At 41.3% G+C, this 17,309-nt stretch overlaps 1 protein-coding gene across 1 annotated transcript in view; it reads left to right on the plus strand.

Annotated features, from left to right (window-relative positions):
* Window positions 1-1,155: 1,155 nt before the first annotated feature.
* Window positions 1,156-17,309, plus strand: part of LOC106574123 (solute carrier organic anion transporter family member 2A1) — a 69,268-nt gene continuing 53,114 nt past the window's right edge. Inside the window, exon 1 of the mRNA XM_082962794.1 lies at window positions 1,156-1,344. Within this exon, the coding sequence (XP_082818920.1) occupies window positions 1,288-1,344 (57 nt within the window). The 5' untranslated portion in view covers window positions 1,156-1,287. The remainder of the gene's footprint in view (window positions 1,345-17,309) is intronic.

The following is a 17,309-nucleotide window of genomic DNA, read 5'->3' on the forward strand; positions in this document are numbered from 1 at the left end:
GAAACCCGCCATCTTGGAGTCAATAAAACTAAGAAATGACATTATAAATATTAACTTACCTTTGATTATCTTCATCAGAAGGCACTCCCAGGGATCCCAGCTCCACAATAAATGTTCGATAAAGTTCATATTTATTTCCAAATAATCCATTTTGTTCGCGCGTTAGGTTCACTATCCAAATCTACAACGCGCATGCTTACTTAGTCCAGACGAAAAGTCAAAAAAGTTATACTACAGTTTGTAGAAACATGTCAAACGATGTATAGAATCAATCTTTAGGTTGTTTTTATCATATATCTCAAATAAAATTCCAACCGGACCTATCCGTTCCCTTTAGGAGTGAATATGAACTCAGCTCGCTCCCAAGTCATCGCGCGTTACTGAGCCCATGCCTTATAATGGGACACCAGTTTACCACAGCTGGTATTCCCATCACATTCACCATAGAATCTTCAAACACCGTTCTAAAGACTGCTGACATCTAGTGGAAGCTTTAGGAAGTGCAAAATGAACCCTAAGTCACTGTATACAGTCAAGGCAATCACTTGAAAAAACTACAATCTCAGATTTTCCACTTCCTGCTTGACTTTTTCTCAGGTTTTAGCCTGCCATATGAGTTCTGTTATACTCACAGACACCATTCAAACAGTTTTAGAAACTTCAGAGTGTTTTCTATCCAAATCTACTAATAATATACATATTCTAGTTTCTGGGCTAGAGTAGTAACCTGTTAAAATTGGGTACGCTTTTCATCCGGCCGTGAAAATACTGCCCCCTAGCCCCAACAGGTTTTAATTAATTAAATAAACTTTTTTTGGATGGTCAATTTAAAACGTTTTAAACTGAACAATACTTTTATTGAAAAATTATTTAGATACAGAAATGCAATTTAAACATTGACTACATTCGTGTAGAACTATACTTGTTTATTAGATGTTTGTTTTAAACAATTAGATAATTAGTTTCTTACCGTTGAGTAAAAACAATCACTGCGCAGCGTGCGTAAAAACAGGTCATGTGTGCCAAATACGGTCTTTCATCGTTGTGTTCAAAACATGGTGCGCGTGGAGTTGTGGGCTGAACCCGGCCTCATTACATCACTGTGAGCCATAAAAGCTCATCGAGACTCACAAGAGTAGAACAGTGTGGGACAAAGAGAGATATTATCCCCTCTGACTCCAACACGGAGAGACTCACTCATTTCCCCCCAAACTCTCAACAGCTGAGTTCTACTAGACTGGACTCTCTCTCTCTCTCTTATCCGGATACCTTTAGTCTTCACAGAAAATGGAGATTTATGTCAAGGATATGAAGAAACCAAGATCAGTGTTCAGCAATATCAAGGTATGTTTTTATTATTCATTCATGTATTAGAGATATTCATACTGTAGTATGATTAGGATGTAAATGTTTTTGGAGTTGTTGTTGATTTTGAAGAGAGAAATGTACCTAAACAAACTTATTCAAAAATGTCTTAAGAGATTTTCCCAGTGCACACCTTTGATTTGAATTGTAATGGCAACTTTATAAAATCTTTTAATAGCAACGTTCGGCCCATGCTGTCACACTCAGGTACCGATGTTGAGCCAGGAAGTATTTACAATTAACTTCCGTAGTTGGTGGGTTTTTTTTACCACAGAAATGATATAATTAAGCAATAAGGCACCTCTGGGATTTGGCTGTTCTTAAGCACGATGCAACGCGGAGTGCCTGGATACAGCCCATAGCCGTGGTATATCGGTCGTTTACCACCAATCCCAGAGGTGCCTTATCGCTATTATGAACTGGTTACCAAAGTCATTTAAACGGTAAATAGTCCTTTTTAATCATACCCATGGTATATGGTCTGATATACCACAGCTTTCAGCCAATCAGGGCTCAAACCCCCCCCGTTTATAATGGTATTTGATGTATTTTCTTGCTTGATCATGTGATATGCGATTATCCTTGAAGTAGAAGCCAGGTTTGTGTGTCGACCATTTACACTGATGATGGCTTGAGTCCAACGTTTTGGACAGTGGTGGAAAAAGTACCCAATTGTCATACTTGAGTAAAAGTAAAAAATACCTTAATTGAAAATGACTCAAGTAAAAGTGAAAGTCACCCAGTAAAATACTACTTGAGTAAAAGTCTAAAAGTATTTGGTTTTAAATGTACATAAGTACAGTGCTGTAAAGTACTTAATTAAAAATTGTTTAATGTACTACTTAAGTAGTTTTTGGGGTATTTGTACTTTACTATTTATATTTTTTGACTACTTTTACTTCACTACATTCCTAAAGAAAATTAAACCATACATTTTCCCTGACACCCAAAAGTAGTTGTTACATTTTCAATGCTTAGCAGGACGGGAAAATGGTCCAATCCACACACTTATCAAGAGAACGTCCCTGGTCATTCCTACTGCCTCTGATCTGGAGGACTCACTAAACAGAAATGCTTCCTTTTGTAAATAATGTCTGAATGTTGGAGTGTTCCCCTGGCTATCTGCAAATTATGTCTGAGTGTTGCAGTGTTCCCCTGGCTGTCAATTTTGTTGATAAAAAAGGGAATTGTGCCGACTTGTGTGATTTATATAAGGAATTTGATGTATAGCATTTACTTTTACTCAAGTATGACAATTTTGTCGTTTTTCCACCACTGTACTTAAGTACATTTAAATCTGATACTTTTAGACTTTTACTCAAGTAGTATTTTACTGGGTGACTTTCACTTTTACTTGAACCATTTTATATTAATTAAGGTATCTGTACTTTTACTCAAGTATGACAATTGAGTACTTTTTCCACCTCTGCATAAGTATCAAAAGTAAAACTACAAATCATTTCACATTCCTTATAACACCTCTTAAGGATCTCCCTGTTTACAGATCGGTGTCCCACCCACGGGACGGTTGAGCTAACGTAGGCTAATGTGATTAGCATGAGGTTGTAAGTAACAAGAACATTTCCCAGGACATATACATATCTGTTATGAGCAGAAAGCTTAAATTCTTGTTAATCTAACTGCACTGTCCAATTTACAGTAGCTATTACAGTGAAATAATACCATGCTATTGTTTGAGGAGAGTGCACAGTTATGAAATTAAAGTTATTAATAAACCAAATAGGCACATTTGGGCAGTCTTGATTAAAAAAAAATGTAACAGAAATGCAATGATTCATTGGATCAGTCTAAAACTTTGCACATACACTGCTGCCATCTAATGGCCAAAATCTAAATTGCACCTGGGCTGGAATAATACATTATGGCCTTTCTCTTGCGTTTTAAAGATGGTATACAAAAAAACATTTGTTTTTTTTCTTTGTATTATCTTTTACCAGATCTATTGTGTTATATTCTCCTACATTCATTTCACATTTCCACAAACATCAAAGTGTTTCCTTTCAAATGGTACCAAGAATATGCATATCCTTGCTTCAGGGCCTGAACTACAGGCAGTTAAATTTGGGTATGTCCTTTTAGGCAACAAAAAAAAATGAAAAAAAAGGCCGGATCCTTAAGAGGATTTAAGGACAATTTTGTAGGTCACAATGATCAAGCAAGAAAATGCATCAAATACCTATAATTTCTATGTTAAAAAAACAGGTCATAACTAGAATAGTAAAATACTAATGATGTAATCTAGATTTATGTTGGCTAGTGTTATACCTGCCCACAGGGAACCACTGGATGAATCAAACGTTGTTTCCACGTCAATGAAATGACGTAGAACCAACTTGAAATAGACGCTGAATTGACGTCTGTGCCCAGTGGGTGGATTGTTCAGAATTTCTTTCTGCCTGGGGCAGAATATTGCTTCAGTACCTGGAAACAGCAATTCCTGGAATGTCTTCTCTCTCTCTCTCTCTCTCTGGTCTATTTGACATAAATATGGTTAATTACCGAGCCCGAGACTGGAAGGTGTGTGTATGTGAGCGCTCTTGTGTTTTGTCAAAACTATGTTTGTGGGTATCTATGATCTACAACATGTGTTTGTGTGTGGTTGCTATCTGTGACCACTAAATGGTGTTAATGACTGATGTCCCAACATCTGCTCTGACATAACATTGTGGCTCTGTCCCAAATAGCATCCTAATCCTTGCATAATAGACCGTCATTGTAAAATATGACATTGTTCTTAACTGACTTGCCTAGTTAAATGAAGGTAAAAAAATAAATAAATATATATATATATAAAACGCACTACTTTTGACTAGGGCTCTGGTCAAACGAAGTGCACTATGTAGGGAATAGGGTTCCATTTGTGTGCCCATAGGGCTCTGGTCAAACGAAGTGCACTATGTAGGGAATAGGGTTCCATTTGTGTGCCCATAGGGCTCTGGTCAAACGAAGTGCACTACATTATGTAAGGTATAGAGTTCCATTTGGGACATGAACCCTAGTCAAAAGTAGCGTACTATATAGGGAATAGGTCGCCATTTGTGTCGTAGGCTGTCACAAGAGGTGATCTAGAATTTTACTACCCCATTTTTTTTTTTTTGGTGCGTAATAACATGAATATCCAAATATTATGGACTAGGCTCGCCAGGCTATTGGCTGTATAACTTATTGAACATTCCGATCCCTTCCATCTGATGATAATATATCAAACATGGGATGTCGTCTTTCTTCTTCTTTTATCTACACTTTTTAAGCCCATTATAGATAAAACCTTAAACGTAGTTTTTTTTTCTGAGCCAGACACTTTTACATCAACGTCTGAATTCATTAGAGTTTCCGACGTAGCTAGTCACTGAAAAAGGATAAAGAAATGAATTTGAGGGTTCTCCTTTTTGTATTGCCAGGGTAACTTGCATAAATTCAGTTAGTCATACTGAAACTAAGTATTTCCAAACCTGCAGCAGACTGTAGTAAGACTGATTTCATAGAAAGAGAGAACAAAGAAATGGTTCCATGACTCATTGAGTCTGCAATATTAACAAATACACTGAGTGGACAGAACATTAGGAATGCCTCTTTCCATGACATAGACTGACCAGGTGAATCCAGGTGAAAGCTATGATCCCTTATTGATGTCACCTGTTAAAGCCACTTCAATCAGTGTAGATGAAGGAGGAGGAGACATGGTTAAAGAAGGATTTTTAAGCCGTGAGACATGGTTTGTGTATGTGTACCATTCAGAGGGTGAATGGGCAAGACAAAATATTTAAGTGTCTTTGAACGGTGTATGGTACCAGGCGCACCGGTTTGCGTGTCAAGAACTGCAACGCTGCTGGGGTTTTAACGCTCAAACAGTTTCCCATGTGAATCAAGAATGGTCCACCACCCGAACGACATCCAGCCAGCAGCGGCAGGCCAGTGGTCGAAAACGTGTCATTGATGAAAGAGGACAAAGCAGGCTGACAAATTGTGCAGAGCAACTAGACAGGCTTACAATTAATCAACTGTGACAGTCCAGTGCAAATTGGTGCTCAAAGAATGCACAAGTCGTCCGTACCTTGACGCAAATTGGGTGTGATAGCCAACGACCTTCGATTTCTGCTTCTTTCAGCAAAAAACACTAAACAAAGACAAGAAACTACAGTGGCAGTGGGCTAAGGAATAAAAAAACACTTGGACAATGGAGAATTGTTAAAAACATTGTCTTGGTCTGATGAATCTCAGTTTCAGACTTTTAACGAGGACTATAGGCTATGGAGAAAACCAGTACATTGCATCCATCATACTATAGGCTATGGAGAAAACCAGTACATTGCATCCATCATACTATAGGCTATGGAGAAAACCAGTACATTGCATCCATCATACTATAGGCTATGGAGAAAACCAGTACATTGCATCCATCATGCTATAGGCTATGGAGAAAACCAGTACATTGCATCCATCATACTATAGGCTATGGAGAAAACCAGTACATTGCATCCATCATACTATAGGCTATGGAGAAAACCAGTACATTGCATCCATCATGCTATAGGCTATGGAGAAAACCAGTACATTGCATCCATCATACTATAGGCTATGGAGAAAACCAGTGCATTGCATCCATCATACTATAGGCTATGGAAAAAACCAGTACATTGCATCCATCATGCTATAGGCTATGGAGAAAACCAGTACATTGCATCCATCATACTATAGGCTATGGAGAAAACCAGTACATTGCATCCATCATACCACATGTCAACATTTGCAGGCTGGTGGTGTGATGTGTTTTTCATGGCGTACATTTGAGAAAAGTGGAACGATGCTTGAATGTAATTCAGAAAATAACTAAAGTATAAATAAGTTGAATGTGTGAGACCGTATTAACACCACCACGGATGTTTCCTATGGAATTATAATTTATCATCAGAGCTGTTCTCTACAGCCAGCATCGGCAGCTTACAGTACAACTTGTCATTGTGTACGTGTTGTAACAATGTAAACTGACCCTCTGATGCTTGTGTCTGATATATGATACAGAGAGGAGTTGGTATTGAGAAGGACTGTCAGACTCTCAGGAACACAGGAACTCAGAAACTCAGGAACACAGGAACTCAGGAACACAGGAACTCAGGAACACAGAATCTCAGGAACACAGGAACTCAGGAACACAGGAACACAGGAACTCAGGAACACAGGAACTCAGGAACACAGGAACTCAGGAACACAGGAACTCAAAATCTACTGTGAGCCTGAGATTCTTTCAGGGTTCTCACAGGGAACAGGGTAGGACTGCTGTAAGTCCCTTTAGATACAGATTAGTTCTGTGGATTGGCCGTTATTGCAAATCCTAAACCCTATGGTACATGTTATGACAACACACACACACACACACACACACACACACACACACACACACACACACACCCAGACCAGGTGGTCCAGCTCAAACCCCAGGTGCTTACAGCAGGAATGTGGTGTGTGTGTGTGTCATGTCTGTATGACAAAACGTAGTGGATGAAGAGGTAAACAGGTCTGATTACTGTTTGTGTGCTGGCAGCGTCGGGACCCTTCCACTTCCGAGTGTCTTAGGGAACGCTTCATTGAAAGCCACAAAATGACAAATGAAACAAACACTGACACATCATTTACTACCATCACTGCCCTATAGACTCAAAACCCTCATAAACAGCGATATGATCCATACAACTGGCTGTGGCTGTAAACCGAAAATCTGTTTTCTTATCAGACTATATACAGATGGCGTCTCCCTGTTCTCTCACTACTTTTCAAAAATGTTTTCTTCATGCTGAACATGGCCCTCTTCTCCGATGTGAAAGCTCAGGGTGAATATACAGTATGTCAGCATTAAAACGGTTTCACAGAAGCTGGGAGGCAAAGATATTAAACCATCTGAGACATTAATCTTTATGGGGAAAGGGAGTTTTGTGCGTGTGTTTTAGAGAAACCCCACAGTGTTTATTATGTAGAAACATGTTTAATGGTCAAACTGTCAGAACGCCTAAGCACCCCTGCACACTATATGTGATGACAACTAGTTTTAATAAAACAAAAAATGATAAGGGAGGAATGTTAATTCATCACAACAACAAAAAAAGAATTCAGGCAAAGAGAAATTAGTGCAACATCTTGTGACCTAGGCCTCTGAGGAAATCTAACATTTGACTTCCTTACTCAAGGACTGAGATTATCAACAGGAACCAAGGAACATAATTACAAATCATTTGTTGATGGCAAATTGACCGCAAGAAGCCCAAACAGATATAATGTTAGACTAAAATATAATCATTTCAAACCTTGTTTCGATCACGTCTCTATATAATGCGTGGAAATACGCCTGCTCAGGAACAGATTTCTTACATTATAAAATCACGTGGAGCTGATTTTCTGGTGTTTTTACATTCTTCTATGTCCAACAATGAAAAGTTTATTATTATTATTATTATTTATTTATTTATTTTTTGCTCAGAATACTTGGGGGGACAAATAAAAGCAACTGCAGGCTGCCAGCTGGGGAACCCTGGAGAAGGGCATTCAAAGACTTGGTCTGATGGGACCCGGTGACGTCATCCGTCCCCCACCCCCCTTGCTTGAGGAACAATAGACAACTAAAGACGAAAGTCCCAATGTTGATGTTATGACATACAGTTGAAGTCGGAAGTTTACATACACTTAGGTTGGAGTCATTAAAACTCGTTTTTCAACCACTCCACAAATTTCTTGTTAACAAACTATAGTTTTGGTAAGTCGATTAGGACATCTACTTTGTGCATGACACAAGTCATTTTTCCAACAATTGTTTACATACAGATTATTTCACTTGTAATTCACTGTATCACAATTCCAGTGGGTCAGAAGTTTACATACACTAAGTTGACTGTGCCTTTAAACAGCTTGGAAAATTCCAGAAAATGATGTCATGGCTTTAGAAGCTTCTGATAGGCTAATTGACATCATTTGAGTCAATCCCAGAACAATCAATCCCAGAACAACAGCAAAGGACCTTGTGAAGATGCTGGAGGAAACAGGTACAAAAGTATCTATATCCACAGTAAAACGAGTCCTATATCGACATAACCTGAAAGGCCGCTCAGCAAGGAAGAAGCCACTGCTCCAAAACCACCATAAAAAAGCCAGACTACGGTTTGCAACTGCACATGGGGACAAAGATCGTACATTTTGGAGAAATGTCCTCTGGTCTGATTAAATAAAAATAGAACTGTTTGACCATAATGACCATCGTTATGTTTGGAGGAAAAAGGGGGAGGCTTGCAAGCTGAAGAACACCATCCCAACCGTGAAGCACGGGGGTGGCAGCATCATGCTGTGGGTGTGCTTTGCTGTCAGAAATTGTGAGAAACTGAGTTTAAATGTACACACACACACACACACACACACACACACACACACACACACACACACACACACACACACACACACACACACACACACACACACACACACACACACACCACCCTCTTCCTCACTGTTTCACCATGACATTCTGTTGAGTTTGTTGAAGTGTAAATAATAAACCTCAATATAGATTTCCCCCTAAATAGACCTACCCAAAAGTAATTATTTTTCTGGAGATTGCCATTTCACCTTTCCGGTAGAAATTGCTGATGTGTATTCACTCATATTTGTACATAGTACGAATGAAATATAACATATGTCGTTGTTTCTATTCAACAAAAGTTGGGGAATTATTTGAAATAATTGTTTAAAGCTGCAATATGTCACTTTTTGGACGACCAGACCAAATTCACGTAGAAAACTGTGTTATAGATCTGTCATTCTCAATGAAAGCAAGTCTAAGAAGCGGTAGATCTGTTCTATGTTCCCTATTTCTATGCTTCCCCATAAGTTTAGTTTTGGAATCTTGTACGTTAGGTTTTGTACACTAGCTTCAAACAGCTGAAAATAACTAAAATATTTTAGGCTATTGACAATATACTGTATTTCTCAGCGGTTTAGAGGGTACAATGATTCTCTACACTATGCATTGTTTTTGTTTTATCACAATAAACTGAAATTAGGCAAACTATTTGAATTTTTTGCAATCAGGAAATAGCAGAGTGATTCCTGGCTATTGCACCTTTTTTAAATTTAACAGTCAAATTATAAAATGCCTAACTATTAGATTTTTTTCCTTCCTTACTAAAACAGATATGATCATATTTAGTGACAGATTTTTACACATTTTGGCACCACTACATATCACTGACGACCCGAGAAAGTTATGCCTGAGCGACCGCAGAGATGCCATGCAAATGCCTGCTGACTTTAATGCCAAAGGTTATTTCGTAGTAGTCACTTTTGAGGACAAATATGATTTTTTTTTTTTAAATATGAAAAATTATATTTTTCCCTCATTCAACAAAAGTGGGGGAATAGGGCTTGAAATGATTTAAATGCTAGAGATTTAAATTAATATGGTAACAATCAAATTATAAATGACTTATAATAATTTACCTTACTTATACCTGTAAAATAAATATGAACATACCTAGAGCCAGTACAAAATTGGCACCATTTCATAAAACTGATGATAGAGCATTTCCTGCCCAGCGTCCTCTGAGACGCTATTCAAATGCCTGCAGCACATTAGACGCTGCTGCCCTATAAGACTCAAAATCAAAATCATTGGCCATTTTAATAACGGAACACTTGTCACTTTAATAATGTTTTCATTTTGCAATTCTCGTCTCATATGTGGATATACTGTACTGTACAGTCGTGGCCAAAAGTTTTGAATGACACAAATATTAATTTTCACAAAGTCTGCTGCCTCAGTGTCTTTAGATATTTTTTGTCAGATGTTACTATGGAATAGTGAGGTATAATTACAAGGATTTCATAAGTGTCAAAGGCTTTTATTGACAATTACATGAAGTTGATGCAAAGAGTCAATATTTACAGTTTTGACCCTTCTTTTTCAAGACCTCTGCAATCCGCCCTGGCATGCTGTCAATTAACTTCTGGGCCACATCCTGACTGATGGCAGCCCATTCTTGCATAATTAATGCTTGGAGTTTGTCAGAATTTATGGGTTTTTGTTTGTCCACCTGCCAAAAACATTTTAAAACGGATTTAAATGCATTTAGGGGGCAGACAGATCTCTAACTATTTTAAAATCTTGAGGATTGACCACAAGTTCTCAATGGGATTAAGGTCTGGGGAGTTTCCTGGCCATGGACCCAAAATATCGATGTTTTGTTCCCCGAGCCACTTAGTTATCACTTTTGCCTTATGGCAAGGTGCTCCATCATGCTGGAAAAGGCATTGTTTCATCACCAAACTGTTCCTGGATGGTTGGGAGAAGTTGCTCTCGGAGGAAGTGTTGGTACCATTCTTTATTCAAGGCTGTGTTCTTAGGCAAAATTGTGAGTGAGCCCACTCCCTTGGCTGAGAAGCAACCCCACACATGAATGGTCTCAGGATGCTTTACTGTTGGCATGACACAGGACTGATGGTAGTGCTCACCTTGTCTTCTCCGGACAAGCTTTTTTCCGGATGCACCAAACAATCGGAAAGGGGATTCATCAGAGAAAATGACTTTACCCTAGTCCTCAGCTGTCCAATCCCTGTACCTTTTGCAGAATATCAGTCGGACCCTGATGTTTTTCCTGGAGATAAGTGGCTTCTTTGCTGCCCTTCTTGACACCAGGCCATCCTCCAAAAGTCTTCGCCTCACTGTGCGTGCAGATGCACTCACACCTGCCTGCTGCCATTCCTGAGCAAGCTCTGTACTGGTGGTGCCCCGATCCCGCAGCTGAATCAACTTTAGGAGACGGTCTTGGCACTTGCTGGACTTTCTTGGACGCCCTGAAGCCTTCTTCACAACAATTTAACAGCTCTCCTTGAAGTTATTGATGTTCCGATAAATGGTTGATTTAGGTGCAATCTTACTGGCAGCAATATCCTTGCCTGGGAAGCAATAATGACGGCACGTGTTTCCTTGCAGGTAACCATGGATGACAGAGGAAGAACAATGATTCCAAGCACCACCCTCCTTTTGAAGCTTCCAGTCTGTTATTCGAACTCAATCAGCATGACAGAGTGATCTCCAGCCTTGTCCTCTTCAACACTCATACCTATGTTAACGAGAGAATTACTGACATGATGTCAGCTGGTCCTTTTGTGGCAGGGCTGAAATGCAGTGGAAATGTTTTTTTTGGGGGATTCAGTTCATTTGCATGGCAAAGAGGGACTTTGCAATTAATTGCAATTCATCTGATCACTCTTCATAACATTCTGGAGTATATGCAAATTGCCATCATACAAACTGAGGCAGCAGACTTTGTGAAAATTAATATTTGTGTCATTCTCAAAACTTTTGGCCACGACTGTACATACTGCATCTCAGCTGAAGCGCTTTCACGGAGTGTATGGGAGTTGATGTAGTGCTCTGTACACAAAAATGTAGGTCAGAACCGGTCCAGACCTGTTCAAAGTCCCCTAAATAAGGGGACTAATTATTTAAGAGGTTTGTCTCACCATTGACTCCATTGACTGTTGATTGATGGGTACTGGTGAAGTCTGCTAGCTTGCATCTTGATCCTGATCTGAGCTTCCATTGTCAAGATCAGAATGGTACTATGAGGCTAGGAGTCCGCTAGCTTGGGTCCGAACTGAATTGTTCTGTTTCACATATCGAGAAGTGCAATGGATGGATCCAAGGCCACACTGGCGTTTGCTTGATGTATTTAAGTGAAAATAGTAGATTATTTTAGTTGATCTAGTAGATTCTTTAGTAGATTCTTTAGTTGAACTAGTAGTTTCTTTAGTTAAACTAGTAGATTCTTTAAACTAGTAGATTATTTAGTTGATCTAGTAGATTCTTAAAACTAGTAGATTATTTAGTTGATCTAGTAGATTCTTTAAACTAGTAGATTCTTTAGTTGATCTAGTAGATTCTTTAAACTAGTAGATTCTTTAGTTGACCTGGTAGATTCTTTAAACTGGTAGATTCTTTAAACTAGTAGATTCTTTAGTTGACCTGGTAGATTCTTTAAACTAGTAGATTCTTTAAACTAGTAGATTCTTTAGATTCTTTAAACTAGTAGATTCTTTAGTTGACCTGGTAGATTCTTTAAACTAGTAGATTCTTTAAACTAGTAGATTCTTTAAACTAGTAGATTCTTTAGTTGATCTAGTAGATTATTTAGTTAAACTAGTAGATTATTTAGTTGAACTAGTAGATTCTTTAAACTAGTAGATTCTTTAAACTAGTAGATTCTTTAAACTAGTAGATTATTTAGTTGATCTAGTAGATTCTTTAGTTGAACTAGTAGATTCTTTAGTTGATCTAGTAGATTCTTTAAACTAGTAGATTATTTAGTTGATCTGGTAGATTCTTTAAACTAGTAGATTCTTTAGTTGAACTAGTAGATTCTTTAGTTGATCTAGTAGATTCTTTAGTTGATCTGGTAGATTCTTTAAACTAGTAGATTCTTTAGTTGATCTAGTAGATTCTTTAAACTGGTAGATTCTTTAGTTGATCTAGTAGATTCTTTAGTTGAACTAGTAGATTCTTTAGTTAATATCATTCAGTATCAGTAGTAACCAGGGTTTGGAACAACTTTATTTAGCAATTGTTTATTTTTTTCATTCTGTTCCACTGTTCTGGTCAGCAAAATAAAGTTCTGACCCTGTTCGAACCAAAAAATAGTACTTGTTTATATCGTTCCTTTCTGTTCCTTTTTAGGAGAGGCTTCTGTGGAGAAACTTTGAATATCTTTGAACTTCCGAGTTGGGTCAAGGCAAACATTAGCTAGCTAGCTAACAAGCGTGTGTGTGCAGAGCAGCACTAGAATTAAAAACAGTTCTTACCTTTTTCTAATTAGTAAATCCAATGTGAAACGTGATAACTATAGTATCCTTAACTAGCATTGAAAAAGTTTATCCATTCTTCTCTCATTAAACATCTCTCCCTAATTTATGAACCGCGCTTCTAATGTCATCAGTAACCTATACTTCAGAGGGGGAAGGGCAGGTAGCCTACACCACATCCATTGGCAAAGATTTCCAGCTGGCAGGCAGATGCTGGAATAAGTTTCTGGAATTTTTGTGGGACTGGAGAAAAAAAAATGGCAGGAAAGTTCTTAATCATTTTTTACATTTTAGTCATTTAGCAGATGCTCTTATCCAGAGCAACTTACAGTAGTGAATACATACATTTCATACCATTTCATGCAGTTTTTTTTTTTTTTTGTACTGGCCTCCCGTGGGAATCAAACCCACAACCCTGGCGTTGCACACACCATGCTCTACCAACTGAGCCACAGGGAAGCACGTTCCCATGCTTTAAAAAATAACAGTTCTGTTCTGGAACAGTATAGATCACCTTTGTTTCAGGTTCTGTTCTGGAACAGTATAGATCACCTTTGTTTCGGGTTCTGCTCAGGAACAGTATAGATCACCTTTGTTTCGGGTTCTGTTCTGGAACAGTATAGATCACCTTTGTTTCGGGTTCTGCTCAGGAACAGTATAGATCACCTTTGTTTCAGGTTCTGTTCTTCTAATAATTGTATTATTTTCTGGTTTTCGATCCTGTTCCCTGAACCTGTTACATTTACATTTAAGTCATTTAGCAGACGCTCTTATCCAGAGCGACTTACAAATTGGTGCATTCACCTTATAATATCCAGTGGAACAACGACTTTACAATAGTGCATCTAAATCTTTTAAGGGGGGGTTAGAAGGATTACTTTATCCTATCCCAGGTATTCCTTGAAGAGGTGGGGTTTCAGGTGTCTCCGGAAGGTGGTGATTGACTCCGCTGTCCTGGCGTCGTGAGGGAGCTTGTTCCACCATTGGGGTGCCAGAGCAGCGAACAGTTTTGACTGGGCTGAGCGGGAACTGTGCTTCCTCAGAGGTAGGGAGGCGAGCAGGCCAGAGGTGGATGAACGGAGTGCCCTTGTTTGGGTGTAGGGCCTGATCAGAGCCTGAAGGTACGGAGGTGCCGTTCCCCTCACAGCTCCGTAGGCAAGCACCATGGTCTTGTAGCGGATGCGAGCTTCGACTGGAAGCCAGTGGAGAGAGCGGAGGAGCGGGGTGACGTGAGAGAACTTGGGAAGGTTGAACACCAGACGGGCTGCGGCGTTCTGGATGAGTTGTAGGGGTTTAATGGCACAGGCAGGGAGCCCAGCCAACAGCGAGTTGCAATAATCCAGACGGGAGATGACAAGTGCCTGGATTAGGACCTGCGCCGCTTCCTGTGTGAGGCAGGGTCGTACTCTGCGAATGTTGTAGAGCATGAACCTACAGGATCGGGTCACCGCCTTGATGTTGGTGGAGAACGACAGGGTGTTGTCCAGGGTCACGCCAAGGCTCTTAGCACTCTGGGAGGAGGACACAAGGGAGTTGTCAACCGTGATGGCGAGATCATGGAACGGGCAGTCCTTCCCCGGGAGGAAGAGCAGCTCCGTCTTGCCGAGGTTCAGCTTGAGGTGGTGATCCGTCATCCACACTGATATGTCTGCCAGACATGCAGAGATGCGATTCGCCACCTGGTTGTCAGAAGGGGGAAAGGAGAAGATTAATTGTGTGTCATCTGCATAGCAATGATATGAGAGACCATGTGAGGATATGGCAGAGCCAAGTGACTTGGTGTATAGCGAGAATAGGAGTGGGCCAAGAACAGAGCCCTGGGGGACACCAGTGGTGAGAGCACGTGGTGCGGAGACAGATTCTCGCCACGCCACCTGGTAGGAGCGACCTGTCAGGTAGGACGCAATCCAAGCGTGGGCGGCGCCGGAGATGCCCAGCTCGGAGAGGGTGGAGAGGAGGATCTGATGGTTCACGGTATCAAAGGCAGCAGATAGGTCTAGAAGGATGAGAGCAGAGGAGAGAGAGTTAGCTTTAGCAGTGCGGAGAGCCTCCGTGACACAGAGAAGAGCAGTCTCAGTTGAATGCCCAGTCTTGAAACCTGACTGATTAGGATCAAGAAGGTCATTCTGAGAGAGATAGCAAGAGAGCTGGCCAAGGACGGCACGTTCAAGAGTTTTGGAGAGAAAGGAAAGAAGGGATACTGGTCTGTAGTTGTTGACATCGGAGGGATCGAGTGTAGGTTTTTTCAGAAGGGGTGCAACTCTCGCTCTCTTGAAGACGAAAGGGACGTAGCCAGCGGTCAAGGATGAGTTGATGAGCGAGGTGAGGTAGGGGAGAAGGTCTCCGGAAATGGTCTGGAGAAGAGAGGAGGGGATAGGGTCAAGTGGGCAGGTTGTTGGGCGGCCGGCCGTCACAAGACGCGAGATTTCATCTGGAGAGAGAGGGGAGAAAGAGGTCAAAGCACAGGGTAGGGCAGTGTGAGCAGGACCAGCAGTGTCGTTTGACTTAGCAAACGAGGATCGGATGTCGTCAACCTTCTTTTCAAAATGGTTGACGAAGTCATCCGCAGAGAGGGAGGGGGGGGGGGGGGGGAGGGGGAGGAGGATTCAGGAGGGAGGAGAAGGTAGCAAAGAGCTTCCTAGGGTTAGAGGCAGATGCTTGGAGTTTAGAGTGGTAGAAAGTGGCTTTAGCAGCAGAGACAGAAGAGGAAAATGTAGAGAGGAGGGAGTGAAAGGATGCCAGGTCCGCAGGGAGGCGAGTTTTCCCCCATTTCCGCTCGGCTGCCCGGAGCCCTGTTCTGTGAGCTCGCAGTGAGTCGTCGAGCCACGGAGCAGGAGGGGAGGACCGAGCCGGCCTGGAGGATAGGGGACAGAGGAAATCAAAGGATGCAGAGAGGGAGGAGAGGAGGGTTGAGGAGGCAGAATCAGGAGATAGGTTGGAGAAGGTTTGAGCAGAGGGAAGAGATGATAGGATGGAAGAGGAGAGAGTAGCGGGAGAGAGAGAGCGAAGGTTGGGACGGCGCAATACCATCCGAGTAGGGGCAGAGTGAGAAGTGTTGGATGAGAGCGAGAGGGAAAAGGATACAAGGTAGTGGTCGGAGACTTGGAGGGGAGTTGCAATGAGATTAGTGGAAGAACAGCATCTAGTAAAGATGAGGTCAAGCGTATTGCCTGCCTTGTGAGTAGGGGGGGAAGGTGAGAGGGTGAGGTCGAAAGAGGAGAGGAGTGGAAAGAAGGAGGCAGAGAGGAATGAGTCGAAGGTAGACGTGGGGAGGTTAAAGTCACCCAGAACTGTGAGAGGTGAGCCATCCTCAGGAAAGGAACTTATCAAGGCGTCAAGCTCATTGATGAACTCTCCAAGGGAACCTGGAGGGCGATAAATGATAAGGATGTTAAGCTTGAAAGGGCTGGTAACTGTGACAGCATGGAATTCAAATGAGGAGATAGACAGATGGGTCAGGGGAGAAAGAGAGAATGTCCACTTGGGAGAGATGAGGATTCCAGTGCCACCACCCCGCTGGCTCGATGCTCTAGGGGTATGCGAGAACATTAGTCAGACGAGGAGAGAGCAGTAGGAGTAGCAGTGTTATCTGTGGTAATCCATGTTTCCGTCAGCGCCAGGAAGTCTAGGGACTGGAGGGTAGCATAGGCTGAGATGAACTCAGCCTTGTTGGCCGCAGACCGGCAGTTCCAGAGGCTGCCGGAGACCTGGAACTCCACGTGGGTCGTGCGCGCTTGGACCACCAGGTTAGAGTGGCAGCGGCCACGCGGTGTGGAGCGTTTGTATGGCCTGTGCAGAGGAGAGAGAACAGGGATAGACAGACACATAGTAGACAAGCTACAGAAGAGGCTACGCTAATGCAAAGGAGATTGGAATGACAAGTGGACTACACGTCTCGAATGTTCAGGAAGTTAAGCTTACGTTGCAAAAATCTTATTGTTACAACCGTTAGTGGTAACCTTGTTTCTGTTTGTGCTCATACACTAGTAAATCACCAGTTAGTTAATACGCCACACGGGGGGGGGGGAGAGAGAGAGAGAGAGAGGAGAGAGAGAGAGAGGAGAGAGAGAGAGAGAGAGAGAGAG

This window comes from Salmo salar, chromosome 16, assembly GCF_965601325.2.
Source record: "Salmo salar chromosome 16, fSalSal1, whole genome shotgun sequence".
NCBI classification, from domain to species: Eukaryota; Metazoa; Chordata; class Actinopteri; order Salmoniformes; family Salmonidae; genus Salmo; species Salmo salar.